Source organism: Coregonus lavaretus (assembly GCF_964263955.1).
Source record: "Coregonus lavaretus genome assembly, chromosome: 13".
Lineage (NCBI taxonomy): Eukaryota > Metazoa > Chordata > Actinopteri > Salmoniformes > Salmonidae > Coregonus > Coregonus lavaretus.
Genome location: NC_140000.1, coordinates 36,470,098 through 36,486,404, shown reverse-complemented (window position 1 = coordinate 36,486,404; position 16,307 = coordinate 36,470,098). Strand labels below are relative to the sequence as shown.

At 42.7% G+C, this 16,307-nt stretch overlaps 1 protein-coding gene across 2 annotated transcripts in view; it reads left to right on the top strand.

Moving 5' to 3' along the window:
- Positions 1-2,204: 2,204 nt before the first annotated feature.
- LOC311140873 (putative helicase mov-10-B.1) overlaps positions 2,205-16,307 on the top strand; it is a 48,457-nt gene continuing 34,354 nt past the window's right edge. For both annotated transcript variants that reach the window (XM_084176151.1, XM_084176152.1), the window contains exons 1-5: positions 2,205-2,441; positions 11,085-11,184; positions 11,751-11,983; positions 12,292-12,388; positions 14,839-14,983. In XM_084176151.1, coding sequence (XP_084032277.1) covers positions 2,317-2,441; positions 11,085-11,184; positions 11,751-11,983; positions 12,292-12,388; positions 14,839-14,983 — 700 coding nt within the window. In that variant the 5' untranslated portion in view covers positions 2,205-2,316. The remainder of the gene's footprint in view (positions 2,442-11,084; positions 11,185-11,750; positions 11,984-12,291; positions 12,389-14,838; positions 14,984-16,307) is intronic.

Below are 16,307 nucleotides of genomic sequence, written 5' to 3'. Positions count from 1 at the left end.
AGTATCAAATCGCAATACGTATAGAATCATGAGACTCGCAATGCTGATGCATATATCTTATCGTGAGGTTACTGGCAATTCCCAGCCCAAGTTCATTTGCCACAACAAATCTCTTCGCTAGCAAACGCGATGTCTTCTCCAAAACGGCAATGTGTCTCCAGCAATGTTTACTTTTTTGACGTTCTATGGCATCTCCACTTTCCAAGCATATATGACCACATGTAATATTTTGGTAAGTGATGCAAATAGTGAACTATGTAGGGCCAGGATGTAAAATATATGTAGCTGCAGCAATTTCTCTTATCTGATATGGTAAGTAATGGGGCTTAATTTATAGCTCCCTAAGAGTTTGACGAACGGGTCCGTGCACGCGATTCCAGATATCTTTACCTCTGAATAAACTGCCTTTATTATACCATATCCACCCTGTCCAAAGTCTCTACTTGGTCTCAGTTCTCCAGTAAACTTGTGATTATCAACACTAACCTCATCGTTGTGGCGGCGGACAGCTAGCCTGTATCCCTCATCAAGTTGAGTGGCAATGTTATTTTTCCGTTCATACCAATTTTTGGAAAATCCTCGGGTGTAGGACTTTCCGCCTTTAGTAGAAACCTGTTGAATTATTAAATTTGGTCTGGGAGGTCCTAATTGTTTCGTTGCCAATTTATCTTCATTTGTTCGCCGACAAAAAGGAACTTCTTTCAAAGACACAATCCGCTCTTTTCTCAGTTACGTTCATGGTTACGTTACGTTACGTATGATGAAAGCGTGTAAGTGCAAGCCCTCAGACACCCATAGAGATTGTATTGAAGGCTCTGAAATTTGAAAAAAATAGATTTTACATTAGAGGCTATGAGAGACTTCTGGGCGATTTTCAACCTGACTGAAATCGCCCCAAAAGGGGGGGGAGCCATTTGAAGCACGACTTTAGCCTGATTCGACATTTAGTGGCAGTGTGGCACTGTGGCAGATCAGACGTATAGATTACAACACTGATAACTACTGTTGCCGTGATATAATTGATTAGAAAAAAAATCCCTTCCTTTTCCCGTTTGGCAGTGCGTCACCCATATCGCCCTATTGAACAGGCCGCCCCTGGCCCACACACACACATCCATAGAACAGTTATTGACATACATGCTATATTTCCTCTTTTGTATTGTCTTTTCAGTGTCCATGTAGCCCATTGACATAGTCTACTTCCAATGTTTATATCCCAGGACAAATTGGCTAGCTAAATTGCCATACATGTTTAATGCTTTTCGACCTGTCCCCAAGTTAATATAGTTGGTTCAGAGTTCGTTTTGATATTTCAACCTGCGTGTCCTGATCGTGTCTGGTGTGGGTGGACAAAATCAACATGCACGTGGATGCACGCGGTCTGGTAAGCATGGTTGCTCTCTGGATGGGAGACCATATGCTGCTGGAAGTGGTGTTGGAAGGCCAGTAGGAGGCACTCTTTCCTCTGGTCTAAAATATAAAACAATAACCCAGGGCAGTGATTGGGGACATTGCCCTGTGTAGGGTCCCGTCTTTCAGATGGGACATTAAACTGGTGTCCTCTGTGGTCACTAAAGATCCCATGGCACTTATCATAAGAGTAAGAGTAGGGGTGTTAACCCCGGTGTCTTGGCTAAATTCCCAATCTGGCCCTCATACCATCATGGCCACCTAAACGACCCCAGCTTCCGATTGGCTCATTCATCTCCCCACCCCTGTAACTATTCCACAGGTCATTGCTGTAAATGAGAATGTGTTCATAGTCAATTTACCTGGTAAAATAAGGGATTTAAAAAAAGTGGTAACTACTATAGAACCAGGACTACTTCAATGTAACACAACAACTTTGTCAAATAAACAAAATAGCCTAACGAGGGCTTTACAGTGATGGTGAGAAATGTTGGGGGTTGAAATCTTCCTAGAAGTCACGGAGGGACTTGTCAACAAGTCTCTCCTCCATTGATTAAAATTAAATATATTTTGAATGAGTTATCTACACTGGAATGTTTTTAAATGTTGGCTTTTATTTAGGTTTCCTCTTTACCATTCGATCATTACCAACAATAGCATAGACGTTACAGAAGGGTTAACCTTATAAAGTTATAAATATATTTTATACTTAACTCCCCGCCCCTAGTGTAGTGATGTGTTGATGGTTTCGGTTTCGTTTCTTGAGGCTGACACGATTTCCGCATATCGTCTTTAGTGGCTGGATGATCACTTACGTTTACTACACAATGAAACTCAAATAGGCTACTTTGAAACAATATAGCTATTTCACCAAATCTCACCAGCTGCTCCCAATCACATATCACCATGAATTTAAGAACGCGGAGACAAATTGGACTGGATTTTTATGAATTCTTGCAAGAAACAAATCGAACATCAGTCAATGACAAAAGTGAACTCCGAGACATCTACAACTCAGAGTTTCGAAACAGGTAAATGTATCTTCATCAATTTCTCTACCTGACTCTTGTCCAACAATTTGTTCAAACTTGGAGAGACTTGTTGACAAGTCCCTTCGTGCACCCTCTTTGACTTCTAGTAAGATTTTAACCCCCAATATTTCTCAAAAATGTCACCATCATTGTAAATCCCTAGTTTGGCTATTGTTTCTATAAGACCTTTATTCACAGGGGTGTTGGGAAAAAAATACACTTTTAAGCCACATTTTTATATTTTAGTCAACTTGTCTAGTCAGATAGGCGTAGGCTAGGCCTGCAGCTTCTCTTCAGTCAACTTGCCCTAGAAGACAAATAGATTACAATGCATAAATCGGTACTCGCAAGAATGTCTTAAATGATATAATTTAATGCAATCATCTGACATCTGTAAAGCTTTCTCTTTCATAGTTGTTCCTCTCGACCGCACCAGGGAGAACGCAATAGCTCTAAACAGGGTAGCCAAAATATTCTTCCCTTGCAAACATGTTGATTTAAAAGCAGTGAAAACAAACATTCATGTTTCTAATAAGAATGAACTTCGTCATTGATACATATTCTACGTGGTTGAAATACTGAGCTGTTATGTAAATGGTCAACCGCTGAATAAGACACCCATATTTGCATTTGTTCGAGGTACTGAAAGAAATCAAGCTTACTATATTGCGCCACTCCTTTAACCCAGACAGAAAAATAACATTTGGTGCGTCATTGTATTGCACGAGTTCATTTCTTATTAGGTTACATGTGAGATGTTATAGGCCTGTCAGTTTCCAGATTTCAGTTAGTATTCCATTGAATCAATCTCAAGTTCAAAGTGATCATTTTAGCTCTCTCGTATCAGCTCTCATTTGTTGGCAAAGTAAACATGTTCTAATGCGATTTCGTAGTCTCTCACAATATCACAATCTTTCACAATAAACAAGTCATTAACAATACTCAAAGTAGGCATAGTAATAACGACATTAGTCTTTCAGTGTCATATTTAAGTAGGCATAGTAAAACTTAACGTTTATTTGTTCTGAACATACAGCATACTTTACATAATTAAATAGTAGCTATACATTCAGTAATGGCAGTGTAGTACAATACAGTTAATACTTGTAGTGGCGCAATAGAGGCAACTGTGGTGTGGGTGTAGAGATATGCAAAGAGTCATCTTGTGACAAGAACATGGATGGAATAGATACTTTATTGTCCATTAGAACGGAAATTTGCCTTCTGCTTTTCCCAACACCCTGCAGTGCAGCACCCCTGGGTGGAGAGCAATTGTGGGGGGTTCAGTGTCTTGCTCAAGGGCACAGTGGCAAGAGATGGTACATGGGAGCCTTCCAGCTGCCATTTTAGTTCCATACCCATTTTTGTGTCATCCTGGGCTTGAACCATTGTAGTCATGGCACCCCACTCATTCATTGTTCCTGTAGTAGCCTAGACCTAGATCAGTGTTTCCTAGTCCTAGAGACCCAAAGAGGTGCACATTTTTGTTTTTGCCATCGCACTAGCCATCTGATTCAAATGATCAACATATCAAGCTTTGACAATTTGAATCAGCTGTGTAGTGTTATGACAAAATATACAGTTTGGAGAGGCAAATCAGCAGCTGGAAGATTGCTGGTTGAAGCCCCAGGCCCGGCAACACAAAAATAGGAATGGAACTGAACTGGCAGCTGGAAGGTACCATCTCCTGCCAATATGCCCTTGAGCAAGGCACCTAACCCCCCACAATTGCTCTCCATCCAGGGGCTCTACACTGCTGCTGACCCTGTGTCAACTTGTGTGTATTTGTTTGTGTTGGGAAAGGGAGAAGATACATTTTCCATTCTCACCAATAGATTATAAAGTTGAATTAAATGATTCTATGGAGTCATCCATGTCTTTATCCAGCATATTGTCCATCTAGAGAGGGATAGACAGCCCTGACAACACAAGCTGACTCGCCATGTGACACTCCAGGAAAAATATGTCTGCCATCGAGCATTATTGTCTGAAAAAAAGGACAACACATTCAACTCCTCTGCACAGGCATTTGTTTAAATATATCAACACAATGTTGATGGGACACATTTCACTTTGATTATAACCCACAGACACCCAAGATGAATATGAATTGATAGCCTAGGCATCTGATGGTGCTGCCTAGGCTAATAAATTGTCTAAGCCAAATCGTCCAAGTTACTCGTCCTCATCAATATATAATAATAATACTGGACAGATATGCATGCCACTTTCTCCTAGTAGTAGTAGATACATTAGGCTTATGATTATGGGATGGCATTTCGATAGATACTGTATCTAGCTAGCTAGCTTGCCTAAAGTTAAGCCTAATATAAAAACCGGGAGACCCATGGGGCGGCGCACAATTGGCCCAGCGTCGTCCAGGGTAGGGGAGGGAATGGCCGGCAGGGGATGTAGCTCAGTTGGTAGAGCATGGCGTTTGCAACGCCAGGGTTGTGGGTTCGATAAAATAATGTATGTGCTAACTGTAAGTCGCTCTGGATAAGAGCGTCTGCTAAATGACTAAAATGTAAATGTAAAATGTAAAATAATGTAGCTAGCCTAGCCCTCTCTTTTAGTTATTTAGCTAGCTAGCTAGCTAGGGTCCGTTACAGGGTTAACTGGGCAAGCCCCTATGGTAGCTTACCTACAAATCAAATCAAATTCCTGTTGCACAAAGTTAGCTTTTTGGGTGGCATAGCTTTAAACAGAAAATACAGCTATTGCTAGGCCTTCTGACACTGAGTGGAACAGATAGATAGCTAGCTAGTAGAGTAGCTAGACAAATAACACAATCATGTTACCTGAAATAATAATATATAATATATGCCATTTAGCAGATGTTTTTATCCAAAGCGACTTACAGTCATGCGTGCATAAATGTTTGTGTATGGGTGGTCCCGGGGATCGAACCCACTACCCTGGCGTTACAAGCGCCGTGCTCTACCAGCTGAGCTACAGAGGACCAAATGCAGCTGATCCACGCACGTCGTTGTCCTGTTTCAACAAACCCCAACACAACACTCAACCCTTAGCTACCCCTAGTAGCAGCTAGCAAAACTTCTTCTTCTTGTAACGTTCCAGCAGACTAGACGCTTTGTGGTGTATTGCTGACTTTCACAGGTCGGAGTGCGAATGACACATTTGGGACAGAAAGAGGGAAGAAGCAGAAGCTGCTGCTGCTGCGTCGTCTTCTTCTATGTTATCATGGCGGTCCGCAAACAAACGTTTAAAGTGCATGACACCACCTACTGTGCTGGAATGTACGATCAATCATGATCTGTCCAATTTTGTACTACCATGAAAATAAAATGTAAAACCAAATAAATCCCTACTAACTTCTACCACACCCTTCCCCCAAACCCCCCTACCCCATTAAACCTTATCTATATCATGCTGAAACACTCCACCCTTAGGATTGTTCAGCATGTCAACAACCATTTCAACAGTAACATCTGTTACCCCCATCTCCACAATAACCTTCAACCTGGCATTTCTGCTTTCCACAAACCGAGTCATATTGATAACCGTACCAATAAAAGCTATGACGTCAACTTTAGTCATTATCAAGTGTCCTTTGACACCACACATTCATGAGCGCAATATTTCTGAACAGGCCTTGAGACCATGCCAGGAACAGCAGAAGCACCAGTCCCGACAGTAGGTCCACTTGGTACAGGAACATCCATGTAAGCTCCATCAGTCCGCACTGTAGTTCTACCAATCTGTCTTACAGCCTCTGCATATGATACATCATGACTGACTCTATATCTCTGAGCCTCTCTAGCCCCTCTCTGCACCTGGCATCCACCAAATGCTGCACTGTGCTCTCCCCCACAATTACAACACTTAACCTTCACATTGCTTCCACATTCACCGTAATCATGTTTCCCTCCATACTTGGTACATCTTTTCTTTCCTTTACACATGTCCCATTCTTTGGCATTTAAAACACCGCAGTGCATATTAGACACATTCTCTAACATTGTAACTAAGGAATCCTATCTGTACTCTTCCCAGCAAAACATTCTCAAACCTCAGCATCACTGATAAGCTTTCACTTCTTTGACCCTCTTTCCTACTGATCAACCTTTTGGCCTCAATCACTCTGCCTCTCTTCACATTTTCTTTCATATAATCTATGGACATAGATATTGGAACCCCATTGATGACTCCCCTCAACCTAGCATAAGCACCAGGTTTTGCAGAACCTTTTCCATTTGCAGAATCTTCCCTTGCTGAGCCTGGCTACCACACAATATTAGCAATCTACCATTTCCAATTAACCGGGGTAGTTTAACTTCACCTATCTCTTCCTCTAAAGCATTAGTTAGTCAGATAGGGTGTAAATGAGGCCCTGTGGTCTCATCAAACACCATCACAACGTTCCACTCCGACACATTATGAATCTTACTTCCTACCGTGACCCACTTTTTGCTTTCAATACAAGACACTCCACCACTTTCAGTATCATGATCTCTCTTCTTCCTATGTCTTTCCACTACAGACCATTCAGATCCTTGACTCTCATCCTCCCACTCCATATCATCAGAACGGTCACCCATATTGATCGCACTCCAGCACAGCTGTTGGTTCTCCAACCTTCTCTCCATTTCTTCCATTTCGTCCACACTACTCGCCACCATTTTCCTTCTATGCGGTCTCCCGGCCGAGCCAGGCATCTTCCCTCAACTCGCCCCTGGACAAAAGAGGGGAGCTAGCTATAACCACTGGCTATAACTTGTTGATGGCTCTCTTTACATTAAAAACAAAAGTCTTGTGCCACGCAACAGGAAGTGGTCAGAGGCCACGATTCAACAATCAACAGTTCTATAATTTTTGTCAAAAGGTCTATACTACTACTACTACTACTACAAAGTCATTTCTGAAGATTATAATTTATTTCATGTGATTAGTGATTATTTACACTGAACAAAAATTTAAACGCAACAGGTAAAGTGTTGGTCCCATTTTCAAAAGCTTATTTCTCTATTTTTTAGCACAAATTTGTTTACATCCCTGTTAGTGAGCATCTGTCCTTTGCCCAGTGCTTAATTTGTAAATCGGGAGGTCTCGGAACACATAGTAAGCACGAGAGGAGAGGAGAGGAGAGGAGGAGGAGAGGGGGGGGGGGGTTATCCGGGGGGCTCTGAGTTACCGGAACACATAGTAAGCACGAGAGGAGGGGGGGGGGGGGGGCTTATCCGGGGGGCTTTGAGTTACCGGAACACGTTGAGGGGAAAAAAGTGTCAAACACAACGTAGCATGCCAAGTAGCCTACTATCTATGGTGGTGAAACGGACAGCACTCTCCAAGGTGCTAATTAATTCAAAGCATTTTAGACGTCACTGCAGTATGTCCACATACTTGAGTATAGCTGCGGGGCTTACACAAATCCGAATTTCTTATAGCCTAATTTTCGAGACATCAATGTACAGCAACATTTTTAGACGACACTGCAGAACACCCGCCATATGCACACATACTCCGCTGTGGGGCTTACAAGACCTGCATTTCATATAATTTTCAAGACATCAATGTAGCCGTAGAACAAATATCCCAATATCGGAATATAACTTCAAATAAAATAAATCGATGTAGGCTACAGCAGAACACACACATGAGAATATATAGGCCTCCTGCCTATGTGATAATATGAAGCACATATTCAGATTACAAACTTGTTCTGTGCTGTGAAGGTAAAGGAAGAAAAATGTCCTACCGTAGTTTTCAAAACCTCCCACAATGACTCTCCCCATGTCAAGTCCTGAGAGTCAACTTCTTGCTCAATGCCATGAGCGGGCATGTGGCTGTGATGTTTAGCCTCCTAAGGCTGTTCTGAAGACTCTAACTGTAGTGTCTATTTAAAAAAAAAATGTTAACCTGGCTTGCTGCCACCAAATGCGCCATTCAGGCATGTTCAAAAACCTTTTTTCTGAGGGCTCTTTGTTTTTTGTTTTTTTTACGTCTGATGCATAGGATGTTCATTTACTCTACATTCCACCCATTCTTTTGCTAGTTTAATCCATCCAGTCATTTCTAGACCCAAGCTCCCTACCTTTTTGCATGTTGTCAAGCCCAACTTTGAATTCTGCATGACAAGCCAGGGGTTATAAGTTTGCTTGTTCTTGAACTGCAAATTGCACCTGCTCCGAGCACTTTGTTGGTGGATGCACTGCCCCCCTCGCCCCCAGTCTCCCTCTCCCGCTGAGTCTGACTAGCTAGTAGGCCTACTAGCTAGTGGAGGTGCCGGTGGTGATGCTGAACTGGCGGGATTAGCATCGCCATCAGGAACAGTTTGCCCCTCACTCCTCTCCTCCAGCACTGACAGTTCTCTGGCTCGTTCTGGGTTCGATACACCATCTTTCTCAGGATTTTTGGACTTGAAAAATGTCAAACTCGATTGTCTTTCCTTATACATTTTTTATTTGGATTTCCCACGATTCAAATTCAGTAGGGAGACGACTAGACTAGGCTACGTGACGTGATTCCGTAGGGACCTCTTCACTAGCTGACCACCACTACCAAGACCTGTATCAATATCAGTTACTTACCCCACTGGCCCTCCCCATAACCTATATGTACGAATAAGAGAGCAGGTCTGGAATCAGTGTGGCAGGATAGGATGATTACATAGAAGGATCACCGCGCTTTTACATTATGGTCTTTCTGGGGGGTGGGAGAAATAACGTGGAGGCAACGTGATTTAACGCTTATCGCTTTTATTAGAATGTCTACAGTGCGAACAGTGAAATAATTAATAAATCATGCCGCGAGAGGTACCGGATCTGGGCAAATAGGTGCCGGAAAAACAGTCAAATCTGAGAGGGCATCTGGCTCAAATTAAGCACTGCCTTTGCGAAGATAATCCATCCACCTGACAGGTGTGGCATACATATCAAGAAGCTGATTAAACAGCATGATCATTACACAGGTGCTCATTAAAAGGCCACTTTTAAAATGTGTGGTTTTGTCACAAAACACAATGCCCCAGATGTCTCAAGTTTTGAGGGAGCATGCAATTGGCATGCTGACTGCAGGAATGTCCACCAGAGCTGTTGCCAGAGAATGTAATGTTAATTTCTCTCCCATAAACTGCCTCCAAAATAGTTTTAGCGAATTTGGCAGTACTTCCAACCGGCCTCACAACCCCAGACCACGTGTAACCACACCAGCCCAGGACCTCCACATCCAGCTTCTGAGGAGTATTTTGTGGGGAAAAACTCATTCAGATTGGCTGGTCCTGGCTCCCCAGTGTGTGGGCCTAGGCCCACCCATGGCTGCACCCCTGCCCAGTCATGTGAAATCCATAGATTAGCGCCTAATGAATTTATTTCAATTGACTGATTTCCTTTATATGAACTATAACTCAGTAAAATCTTTGAAATAGTTGCATGTTGCTTTTATAATTTTGTTAAGTATACATCTGTCCCTCATTTTAAGTTCAACGTTGTTACATGAACTGAACTCTCGTTTTAATATGGTGAAACTTCCTTTTAAAATATTTTCTTCAAAAGAAACATTGAACATAGTCAAACCATGAGCTGGTTCTACTTTTTTTGGCCATATGCTGGTGTTTTGTGGTGGAAAACTGACCGGGTCGAGTATAACACGTCAACCCTGTTACCCATAAAACATTTTATGGGTGAAGCTTGCATTCAATTGCCACTCCCGGTTGTACACAAATAGCTTCGAGTTACCACTGGCTAAATCTATGACGTTAAAATGCCTATTTACTCTGTTCCATCTGACTGTGTAATCCACTGTCTCATCAGCCCTAGACATTATCTCACATTTTCTTTTAGACTAACATTTTGTTTTCAACAGCGGAGATTTGTATAAACCTTGCTGTCTTTCTCTCCGACATTTGCAACATTGTTTCAATTTTCAAATTCGACCTCCAGCTGTCCAATAGTAGCCTAATGAACGTGTTGGGAGGCTTCGTCTTGGGCCTAACAACACCCGTGCCAATATATCCTCCAAACACAGGCTTCTCAGGCATTATCACTTAATTATAGGCACTTACTAAAGTATTTTAAAAAATTTACCTCTTGAGATGTGAAAACAAGTCAGTTTTATTACGTTTTCTTGTTTTTCAGTCAACAAAGAAAATGCAATCAACATTCACAGATGTGGCAGACATAAATAATATAATAAAAAATGAAACAACAGCATTATCAGTGATCATGTTAGATATTTCCAGCTTTAGCTGCGATAACTAGAACATAATTAGTTTTACAGCACCTTACACATCATGTATACAGACACATTTCCTTAATTACCACATTCACTCTGTCCAGTTTGAAATATAGTTGAGTAGTGGAGACCGAGTCTATCGAACCTGGGTTGTCTCTTGCTGAGGTCATAATTTAGCTTTTCAAGAGGAAGAAAGTCAAGAAACTGGTCAATCCACATTTTAAACGTAGGAGAGGAATCAGAAGCCCACATTTGGAGAATACATTTGAAAACATGTTTTTTTACAAAGTTGAACATGTGCTCTTTATGACAATGTTTTTTTTGACCAAGTTACACTTCTCAAAAGGCACAGAATTGGTAGAACGACCCGTTTGTATTTGGACGTGACTTGTCTGAATGGATGGGAGGTGTTGATGAACACTTCTGAATTTGAACCTCTCTCTCTCTTAGGGATGGAGTGAGAGACCCTAACTTCAGTTCGATCCTCTACGCTCTCAAGCTGTCCAATAATGCCAAAGTCTACTCAGGAGTGGTTCACTTCAAACCAAAGGTAGGCCTACAACACTAGCCTGGTACAGACTTATATTAACATATGCCCCTGGCCTGGTAGCTTTGGACAGGGTGTAGGTAGGCCTACTTAACTATACAGTGTGCCATGGGGATTCCAGGGTGTACAGCGCCACTTTATGGTGTTGCCAGTTAGGTTTAGCAGAGCCCCCACACACACACACACTGTGGTCCATTGTGTCTTATGGTCACATGTTAAGACGTGGAACTACTGACTCATAAGGGTCATTGGGTTACTGTTGTGTTCCTCAACCAGCTCACCAGTTGTGCGTGTGTCCCAAGTCCTGGTTCATGATCGGCCCACACCCTGTCCAGCTCAGCTTTTACAACCTGTAGCAACCTGGCAATCGATACCAACCACATCCTGGGGTGTGTGTTTCAGTATGTTACAGCGTCAACATTGTCGAAGCCAAACAGAAAGGGAAAAAAATAAGACTGAAAAAAATTACCAAATGACTCTGCTGTGATGGCAGATATAGGCATGGCACTAGACTAAAGAGACGGAGGATTGAATTTGACCCCTGTGTGTGTGTGTGTGTTGGTCTGCAGGTGAGGGAGTTCTGTCAGGACCAGTGGCAAGGACCCCGGGGAAAGGGGCGTGGCCAGAAGCAGCAGGGGGCGTCTAGTTCTTTTCCTGTTCAGAATGGAGGCCAGGTGAACGGGGTGGGGCAGAAGAATGGGGTGTGTGTGGCGCCCTCACCTGGCCCAGCCCAGACATCACACACCCCCAGGAGAGACTGGAGACTGGCCAATTACATCCTCAGGAAGTTCAACTCTGACAGGTGATTGGTCCAGACATGGAGCTGTTTGTCTTTACCTTTATTCTACATTCATCAGGTCCTTATGGATCCTCGGTGGCCCAATCCCAAATGGACCCCTAGACCCTATATGCCCTATGGACTGCCAGGATTTGATAGGTATATGCAATATGGTTAAACTTCCCCCTTTCAGTGAGCATGTGGAGTTATCATATTGCTCACACCTTTCAAATCCTCTCCGATCTCGGCCAGTGCATAGGGTCTAGGGTTCCACTTGGGATTGGGCCTCTGTGTAATGTGACTATCCTAACCCCTGACCCCTACCCCCTCAGAGCGGAGTTGATCTCAGACCGTGGCGGTATAAGCATCACTTCTGATCACGTTGTTGTAGACGGCCTGATCAAGTTCAGTCTGGAGAGTGAGACAGAGGTAAGACCAGACCTTTAACCCTGACTCTAACTCTGACCCTAATGCTGTGTTCATAACATCTCGTAAATTCCAGCATACGACTGGGAAAAATCCACTTGAACGCCCCTCCAACTGGTAATTACTAGTGGGAAACTCGTCGATCATCTCTGAACTCCGACTTCTCCCACATGAACTCTGAAGTCACATACTAAGTGAATTACCTCGATAACAGCATTTTCGGCAGTTAATTGCAACAACAAATCATTTGTTTTTTATAAATATCTATTCATATGGTTTTTGAACACTAATTTTTGCCAGCATAATTGCTGTACTTTTAGTTTATGTTTGTCATATCAGCCAATTGGCGTTCTCGACAACTTAAAAGCACGTGAACGCACACAACTCGTTTCTCCCTGTTTACAAGTAGTATTTTGCGAGTTTCCCACTTGTTATGAACGCAGCATTACCCTAGCATCATTTAAATTGGGGACACACAGGGAACGCTCAGCACCCAACACCAGAGTTTTTCCCCACAAAGTCGACATGCAATTTATACTGGTGCGGCACATGCAAATCTAAAGTGATAGCAGGTCGGGCGACAAGATCTGGGAGAATGGGAATAAAAGGCATCCAACACGAGGTCAGACTGTTCTGAACTCTAATTCACATACAGTGGGGGAAAAAAGTATTTAGTCAGCCACCAATTGTGCAAGTTCTCCCACTTAAAAAGATGAGAGAGGCCTGTAATTTTCATCATAGGTACACGTCAACTATGACAGACAAAATGAGAAAAAATATCCAGAAAATCACATTGTAGGATTTTTTATGAATTTATTTGCTAATTATGGTGGAAAATAAGTATTTGGTCAATAACAAAAGTTTCTCAATACTTTGTTATATACCCTTTGTTGGCAATGACACAGGTCAAACGTTTTCTGTATGTCTTCACAAGGTTTTCACACACTGTTGGTGGTATTTTGGCCCATTCCTCCATGCATATCTCCTCTAGAGCAGTGATGTTTTGGGGCTGTCGCTGGGCAACACGGACTTTCAACTCCCTCCAAAGATTTTCTATGGGGTTGAGATCTGGAGACTGGCTAGGCCACTCCAGGACCTTGAAATGCTTCTTACGAAGCCACTCCTTCGTTGCCCGGGCGGTGTGTTTGGGATCATTGTCATGCTGAAAGACCCAGCCACGTTTCATCTTCAATGCCCTTGCTGATGGAAGGAGGTTTTCACTCAAAATCTCACGATACATGGCCCCATTCATTCTTTCCTTTACACGGATCAGTCGTCCTGGTCCCTTTGCAGAAAAACAGCCCCAAAGCATGATGTTTCCACCCCCATGCTTCACAGTAGGTATGGTGTTCTTTGGATGCAACTCAGCATTCTTTGTCCTCCAAACACGACGAGTTGAGTTTTTACCAAAAAGTTCTATTTTGGTTTCATCTGACCATATGACATTCTCCCAATCCTCTTCTGGATCATCCAAATGCACTCTAGCAAACTTCAGACGGGCCTGGACATGTACTGGCTTAAGCAGGGGGACACGTCTGGCACTGCAGGATTTGAGTCTCTGGCGGCGTAGTGTGTTACTGATGGTAGGCTTTGTTACTTTGGTCCCAGCTCTCTGCAGGTCATTCACTAGGTCCCCCTGTGTGGTTGTGGGATTTTTGCTCACCGCTCTTGTGATCATTTTGACCCCACGGGGTGAGATCTTGCGTGGAGCCCCAGATCGAGGGAGATTATCAGTGGTCTTGTATGTCTTCCATTTCCTAATAATTGCTCCCACAGTTGATTTCTTCAAACCAAGCTGCTTACATATTGCAGATTCAGTCTTCCCAGCCTGGTGCAGGTCTACAATTTTGTTTCTGGTGTCCTTTGACAGCTCTTTGGTCTTGACCATAGTGGAGTTTGGAGTGTGACTGTTTGAGGTTGTGGACAGGTGTCTTTTATACTGATAACAAGTTCAAACAGGTGCCATTTAATACAGGTAACGAGTGGAGGACAGAGGAGCCTCTTAAAGAAGAAGTTACAGGTCTGTGAGAGCCAGAAATCTTGCTTGTTTGTAGGTGACCAAATACTTATTTTCCACCATAATTTGCAAATAAATTAATAAAAAATCCTACAATGTGATTTTCTGGGGGTTTTTTCCTCAATTTGTCTGTCATAGTTGACGTGTACCTATGATGAAAATTACAGGCCTCTCTCATCTTTTTAAGTGGGATAACTTGCACAATTGGTGGCTGACTAAATACCTTTTTTCCCCACTGTATAAGAGACGGTAGTTAGTCGTCCCACATATGTAAATCTACTTTTACCCTAACCCTAAGACCTGACAGACCTGTGACAACATAGTAGCTGTTTTCTTTCAATGACTTTACAGGAGAAACTAACAAACTCCTCCCCTCCTCCACTCCCCTCCTTTTCTTCTCTCTCTCTCTCTCTCGTTCCCCCCCCCCCCCCCCCAGGTGTACGTAGTTCGTCTGTTCCTAAAGAACTCCTCCTCTAGTCCTCTCTCCTTCACCTACTACTCTGCTCTGCACAGGATGACCTGCTTCAACCTGCAGGACATGCACAAAGTCACCCGCAACAACCCTCTACAGCTGGGACCAGGCAAGACACGCACACATACACACAGGCAGGGCCGGATTAAGAAATTGCTGTCTTGAATTCAAACAAACAATAGCCCAGGCCAATGAAGCGACACAAAGATTGTACAATATTAGGAGGCAGTATCTAGATCATAGGCTACTAAATACAATTTCCAGTGGCACACTAACTCACCTATGGCTTCATCTTCGTCATTCGGTGATGGCCGATGCGCTTGTCGTGGCAATAGCCTATCTCAAGATGAGCTACTTTGAAAGCAGTGCTGCTGTTAGTTACAAATTGGGAGTTGTTGAGAAAAAATTGGTTCTACAGTCAGATTAGTCATCTCTTTTCAGAAGTATGCATTTGCTTTCCAAACTGAATGTTTTTCCCACGATTGTATTTAGAAATCTGCAAAAGGCAAACCAACAGCTGCAACCAACCATATAAATAAAATCCATAGATGGCAGTTCAGATTCAAGACAGGACTGGCATCCATTGCTAATGTACACATGAGTTTAACAGTCAAATTGCCAGTGTAAGAGGGTACAAAACCCTTCTATGGATTATATATATATGGCCACAACACAACAAGTTGTAGCCTATATTTGGTGTGCATGCTGCCCAAACTGCTGCCTGTAAGCATACCGGTAACTGCCCAAATAAAGGAAACACTTGAGTAAACAAGGAATACAAAGTATATGTTATGGTGTGGGATGCATTTTCCTGGCATGGTTTAGGTTCACTTGTAGAATCTATGCCAAGGCGCATGAAGGTGTTTTGGCAACTCGTGGTGGCGCAACACCCTTTTAATGGACTTTATGTTGGTGCTATCTTAATTTTTGCAGATACCAGTATGTGCTTGTGATAAAACTTAATCCACCATTTTTTTTTAAATTATTGATCCTCTGTGGCTAAATTATGCTCTTTGGTGTATTTTGAACATTGAGAGCGGGTTCCTGTGGTTGTATTTTTAAAAAAAAAATAGTTTTTGCCTTATGGGCCACCTGAATCAATTGACCAGTCACATTTATTTATTATGCATTTCATTTAAATATTTTCTTTAATCAGTTACCCAATAAAGGCAGGGCCCCCCAATTACCCACAAGGGCGCCCTACCTCCTCTCCTCCCCCCATCTGATGATTAGCAGAGCGGCAGCAGGCAGTAGCAGGCTGTCTTAACTCATTGAGAGCGGGCTCCTGAGTCTTCCTGTGGTTGGCGGTTGCAATAAAACAATATAAAAGATATACTACATACAGGATATAATATATATATAGCGTAGAATCCCGTATTATCGGCATATTCAACAGCGTTTAAGAAATATATTACCTTCAAGTGTTATCTTGT